Raw genomic sequence first — 6,427 nt, 5'->3', positions numbered from 1 at the left:
ACGATGTGCTCCGATTTGCTTACTTCTCAAGAGATAGGGACAGAAGCAGACCCCAAGAATCCCCTTAAGGTCAATGTGGGGGTAAGGATGTGGAAACAGCAAGGAAGCTGTCCTAGGTCATAGTCAGAGGTGGTTATAGCACGTGGCATGGACTACACACTTGGCCTTTAGTACGGGACCAGTGTCAGTGGGTGCAGAAATTCACTCAATTTGTGCTGAAAGTTAGAAGCACTGAGGGACTCATTAGAAGTGCATACTGCTGTGGTCCCTTATAAGGCCTGTTGGTTTAGCAAGCCTGGGGGCTTGAGCCAGGAATATTCTCCTCCCACAGCACCACCGCCTTAATTAATATTATTTTTGGCCTTGCATATCACCCTTAGCTTTTCTGCTCATGGCGTGGCACTCTACCACAGGGATGAGCCACAGCTCCACAAACCGTATTTTTGTCGGTTAATTGGAGATCAGAGTCTCACAGGCATTCCTGCCGGGGCAGGCTTTGATCCCTGATCCTCAAGCCTCCATCTGCTGAGTAGCTAGGACAACAGGTCTGAGCCCCCAGCCCCCGGCCCCCGGCTGGGATACAGTCTCTTTTCTCAGCACCAGGGTGCTCGGGACTCGGTGGGCCCCAGATGAGTCTCATGTAGATCCTGCAGTGAGCGAGGCCTGGCAGGTGAATCTGATGTGGGTCCTACAGTGAGTGAGGCCTCCTGAGCTCCGGGCGCCGGGCTGTGCGTGCGCACGGCCGCCAGGGGGCGCGCGAACCCCCGACTGAGCGCGGCTCTCCCGGCAGCGCCGGCGCACGGCCGCCAGGGGGCGCGCGAGGTCCCGGCTGCGCGCCCGCCCCTCCGCCCGCGCCGCCGCCGCCGCGCCCGCGCCGAGCCGGAGCCGGAGCCGGAGCCGAAGCCGGAGCCGGGGCCAGAGTGCTGCGGGCTCGCGGAGCGGCGGGAGCGCGGCGGGAGCGCAGCGCAGCGGGAGCGCGGGGACCCGTGGCCAGCAGCTCTTCTTCCCGGCGACCGCGCCACGGGGGCTCCGACAGCAACTCGGACGCGGGGACCCGGGCTGGCCTCCAAGGTACGCGCGCCGCGGAGCCCCGCGCCCCAACTTGGCGCAGTTGGGGATCCCCCACCTCCCGCAGCCCGGGGCCCGCGGGAGGGGCGCGGCGGGGGCGCGGAGGCCCGGGCCTGGGGGCCCCGCCAGCCCCAGGGTCGGCCCCGGGACCCCGCTCCTCGCCTCCGGCTAGGCAGGGGCGCTCCCGGAGGGCCCCCTCCCCAACATCTGCCGGGACCTGGGCTGCCGCTTGGGGACCCCGAATCTCCCCGTTCCTGCCCCGGAGCCGGGTCCGCCGACGGCGGGAGTGCGGCCGGGCTGTGGGGAGGAGCTGCGCCCCGGGAGCAGGCGCGGGGACCTTGAGGGGTGGGTGGGTGGGTAGGGGTCTCTGGGTCCCCAGGGCCGCGTGCAGCGCACCTGGGGTGCGTGGGGGGGGGTATCGGGGGCCGGGGTCGCGCTCCGAGTCTGCGGGATCCCCCTGCGGCGGGGTCGGGGGTCGGGGTCGCGCTCCGGGGCTGGGGGCGCCCCTGAGGCGGGGTCGGGGGTCGAGGGTCGCGCCCCCCCCTCCCTGCCCCAGCTCACGGCCCCGCGCCCCTGCCCCCCGCAGATGCCGGCCCTGGCGGTGCTGGCCGCGGCGTGGTGCGTCCTCCAGGTGCAGAGCCGGCATCTGGACGCGCTGGCCCCGGGCGCCGGCCTCCGCCGCGCCAATTTCCTCGACAACGACCAGTGGCTCAGCACCGTCTCTCAGTACGACCGGGACAAGTACTGGAACCGCTTCCGAGACGTGAGTAGCGAGCGGTGCGGGAGGCGGGGGCCGGGGGTGGGGTGGGGGAGCCTGGCCTGGGAGGCCCGGAGCGGGGAGGCCCGGCCCGGCACGGCCGCGGGTCTGGGCGTGGGCGCCTCGCCCGCCTCCACCGCCTCCACCGCCACCGCCGCCACCGCCGCCGCCACCGCCGCCGCCACCGCCACCGCCACCGCCACCGCCACCGCCACCGCCGCCGCCTGGAACTTAAAAAACAAACTTGTGAGGCGGATGGCCTGGCGGGTTGCTGCGGCCCAGGTGCGGGTCGTTTGTGGGATCCGGGCCGGGGATGCGCGCGGGACGGAAGCCGGGAGCGCAGGAGGAGGAGGAGGTGCGGAGAGCATCCCAGCCTGCTGCCCGCCCTGAGAACGGGCTGACGGGCCAGCCAGCCAGCCAGCCGCCCTGGGGACCAGGACCAGAAAACACCCTAACTGGAGCCATAGGCTCATGGGTGAGGGAGCCAGGCGCAGCCGGCCCGAGGAGGGCAGGGGCGGATCTAGCAGGGTGTCACAGACGTTAGGGAGGAGGGTGGTGGCTTCAGAGCCAGGGTGTGGGGAGCAGGGGACCCTAGAGTTTAGTCCCCTGGGGAAGGAGACTTATTCCTGGAACACCCCTCCCCCCCCTTCCTCTATCCGGGGACGCGGGCACCTGTGCACCCTGCTTGTGCCCCCGGCTGGCCGGCTGTCATTTCGCAGGTGTGCCCAGGGGCGGCCAGGGCAGGAGGCAGCTGGCACCGTCCTCCCAGCAGATGGCAGCTCCTCGGTGCCCTGGGAGCGCTGCCGGCGCCTTTGACACTGCCTATCCCAGGAAGCCCGGGGCCAGGACCTTCTGGAGGACCGGCGGTATTTTAGGACACTTGGCATCAGGAATTCCTGTCTCTGACATACCTTAAATACTGTTAAAAAAAAAAAAAGTGTCCAGAGCCTAACAAGAAAGAAAAACCGCTTGTCAGGTGCAAATGCAGTTTTGTTTCCTTGGGGCTAAGTTTGAGGGGCTAAATGAATAACCGAGTAACACTGAGTAGCATATGTATCTTATCATGCATGTATAAAACACATATACAGTATACCTGTTCTCTCTCTCTCTATATGAATGTTCACTTGATCCATAGCACATAGTCCCTTGTTCTTTTCATAGGGCATAGTTTACAGGTAGTTTGCGGTTGGAGGTAAGGGTGTGTGTGTGTGTATGTATGTATGTGTATGTGTACGTGCATGCCCGCCCACGTGCTGGTACTGGGGCTTGAACTCAATGCTTAGCTCTCTCCCTACACTTTTTCACTCCAGGCTGTCGCTCTACTACTGGAGCCATTTCTCTAACTTGTGGCTTTTTGGTGGTTCATAAAGAGCTTTTTTCTTGCCTTGGCTGGCTTAGAACCTTGTGATCCTCAGATCTCAGCCTCCTGAGTATCTAGGCTGTCAGGCCTGAGCCCCCAGTGCCTGGCAGAGCTTCCTTGCCACTGGGGTCTGAGGAACCCTGTACTTTTGCCTCAGTCTCAACCGGCAAGGTGGTGTTCAGAGAGTCACTTGGGGCAGAAGGAGTTTTGGCTTTTGTTTTTCTTTCCCTTTTTTCTTTTTTTGGGGGGTAGAATTGAGGAATGGGCACACGTAGCTCTCTGCTGTAACTGAGCGTGTTGGGGGTGTGCTGGGCCAGGCTGTCAGGACAGGGGCAGCCATCTTTGCAGGAATCCTGGTTCTTGCACAGAGGGGAGGAGGGGGATGGGGATTATTCCATTCTGCTGGGCAGTTGAGTTGTGGGAAGATCTGCCTCTCTTTCGTGCTCACTCGGTGTGATTGTGTTCTCTGAACCTCCTGTGACCCCAATATCTCATTTAGCAAAACTTAAAAAAAAATAAATTGGGCTTTTCTTTATTTCTTTTATTCTGGATGGTACTGGCATGTTTTAGCTTTGGATTAATGAGGTTTGGGGATTCCATGTTTCTGAGGTCTGTATTTTAGGCCAGGCAATTCTTAGGATCTTTAGGAACTATTGCCTTTGGTAGCAGTAAGGCAAAAAGGAAAAGAAGTGCCTAAGGTTTTACCCTAAAAAGTAGAAAAGGTTCAGATACTTTTATTTTTCCTGGAACTGTTTTAGGTGTCAGAGCAATACATTTCGATTGTACAAATGATAATTTGATCCAGCGTGCCACTAACAACATTGACAAGTGTTCCCCCAAAACTTCAGGCATCATCCACTATCCACCATTTTCTATGCTTCATTGGCGTCCTCTCCCACCATGGCTCAGACATCATTTAACGCCATTAACCTCCTCCCAGTGTTCTTTGAAACAGGGCAGAGCCACGTATCTTCAGCTGGGTCATTGACTCACAGTAACCACAGAGCCCAGGACACTGGGGCCTGGGAGGGAAAGGTTGATTTTCTAGGCTCTGGCTTGTACTGCAGGTACTTAGCTAGCCTGAGCATTTCCACGGAGCCAGGCTTGGCTCAAAGTGGACAAAGCCCTAGATTCTTCGCTATTTTTTAAAATTTTTTTATTTTTCCCCAAAGCCTCTGATCACTTTGAAAGGCAGTGTCCTAAGATTACTGTAAGGATGCTTTCTTTGTCAGATTTGGAAACTCACTGTGGAAAAGGACTTCTTACATTCTTGTCACTTTGTTGGACCTGGGTGGGAGAGAGACTGTGTTTTTTTTTTAAATCTTGGGGAAATGAAAAGCCAAGGGCTCTGTATAGAGGAGCTGTGGCCCCTGCCTGTCGATGCTTGTTACTGGGGCCAGCTGTGAGGTGAGGAAGATGCTGAGCCGTTCTTGCTGGCGATGTCTGGCAGCCTCCACTTACCACTTTGAAACACATCTCATCTCGGTAGGTCCCCAAGCATTTGCTGTCTCCTTTCCACAAGTAATGCCTTCAGAATGGCCTCCTGGCCTCTTTCCTGGATTTACAGATGCAGGAGAAAAATATCAGCCCATCGATGATTGTTCCTAAGGGCATTTGGAATCTGTTAGTCTGATCCTTGTACTTTGATAAAGACGCGTTGTTTGGCCAGAAATAAGCCGGAAATACAATATGAAGAGGAAGGGAGGGAGGGATAGGAGGTGAATGTTTGTGTTCACTTGTGCATGTCATTTTTCACATGTCTGGTGGGCACCCCTAATCTCCTCTCTGGCTTGAGGTAGAGGGGTTAAGGCAGCATCGCCTCAGTGGTTCTGGCTTTTCAATAATGTTCCTATAACCTGAATTTCCTGGGCTAGGTCTTAATATTCATTCATTCCAATAAACAGAACTGCCTGCAATGTTCTAAACACCGGATCTACATGCAAACAAGATTAATCTATCATTTATCATAACCACTTGTGTGTGTTAGCTTAGATCACACATTTCTTTCTTATCCTGTTTGTGTTTTTTTTAAAGTACATTTCTTTTCCTGAGGATCATGGTACCTCCAATTAACCATCAAAACCCCGAAGTAGAGGTGTGGTTCGAGTGGTAGAGCTCCATCCTTGAGTAAAAAAAGCTCAATGACAGTGTCTAGGCCTTGAGTTCAAGACCCACTACACACACACACACACACACACACACACACACACACACACACACACAGGATTGTAATGAAAAGGTCATAAAATTGTAGAAATAACCAACGTTTATGGACCACTTAGTGTGTCAGGTATTGTTCAATATTTCATTTAATATGTATGACAATCCTAGGAAAGAAATGTATTCATAGTACCTCTTTTCTCCCCACCCACCATTTACTGGGGCTGCTTGAGTCTTTTGGCTAGAATTACAGTGCTGGAGCCAGTCAAGGGATGGATGGAGCCAGGGTAAGAGCCTGCGTCCTTATCACACAATGGCTGTCTGCATCCATACCACACAATGGCTGGTCCCTACTCCCCACCCAGGTTGGCGAGCAAAGAGTCTTAGTGAGGACACAGCAGCGTGGGCAACAAATGGACGCCTGGCACAGTTCAGGTCTTACCTTTTCATAATGAGCTTCTGGCTCGATTAGAATAGTGCAGTGTGTGTGTGTGTGTGTGTGTGTGTGTGTGTGTGTGTGTCCCTGAGCTCAGGGCCTGGAGCTCTCCCTTAGCTTTCCCTCTCAAGGCGGATGCTCTGTGACTTTGAGCCACATCTCCATTTCTGTCTTTTTGCTGAATATGTGAAGGTAAAAGAGCCTTTAATAGACTTTTCTGCCCAGGCTAGCTTTGAACCTGAATCCTCAGATCTCAGCCTGCTGAACTACTAGGATCATAGAGTAATATTGTTGCTTACAGTAAATATGGCATTTTCTTCTTTTTGCACACACAAAACTCGCCCTGACATTTAATTCCAGGATAATTACCTTTAGGAGGCTGGCAAAATCAGAAGTGTTGCTTTGGCTGGCATTTCCTTTACTCCCCAGTGACCTGGGGTTTGTAATCCTAATGAAAGATTACAAGGACCTGCCCTCATTCTGGACTTCTTCCTTCTGGCACATTCTCTGTGGGCCGCAGTGGTCTCAGTGGCAAAACTGGGGGTGGCGGTGAACATCTGATCAGTTTATTTGATCCAAATATCTCAGCTATAATGAGCTTCAAGGGCATGTATGCTTATCATTAGAACAGGGGCCGGCTCAATTT

General features: G+C 55.5%; 1 protein-coding gene across 1 annotated transcript in view; it reads left to right on the top strand.

Moving 5' to 3' along the window:
* The first annotated feature begins 907 nt into the window (after nt 1-907).
* Spock1 (SPARC (osteonectin), cwcv and kazal like domains proteoglycan 1) overlaps nt 908-6,427 on the top strand; it is a 377,507-nt gene continuing 371,987 nt past the window's right edge. Inside the window, exons 1-2 of the mRNA XM_048334044.1 lie at nt 908-1,071; nt 1,655-1,831. Of these exons, the coding sequence (XP_048190001.1) occupies nt 1,655-1,831 (177 nt within the window). The 5' untranslated portion in view covers nt 908-1,071. The remainder of the gene's footprint in view (nt 1,072-1,654; nt 1,832-6,427) is intronic.

The sequence above is a fragment of the Perognathus longimembris genome, chromosome 25 (genome assembly GCF_023159225.1).
Source record: "Perognathus longimembris pacificus isolate PPM17 chromosome 25, ASM2315922v1, whole genome shotgun sequence".
Taxonomy (NCBI): Eukaryota; Metazoa; Chordata; class Mammalia; order Rodentia; family Heteromyidae; genus Perognathus; species Perognathus longimembris.
This window is presented reverse-complemented; position numbering and strand designations above follow the sequence as displayed.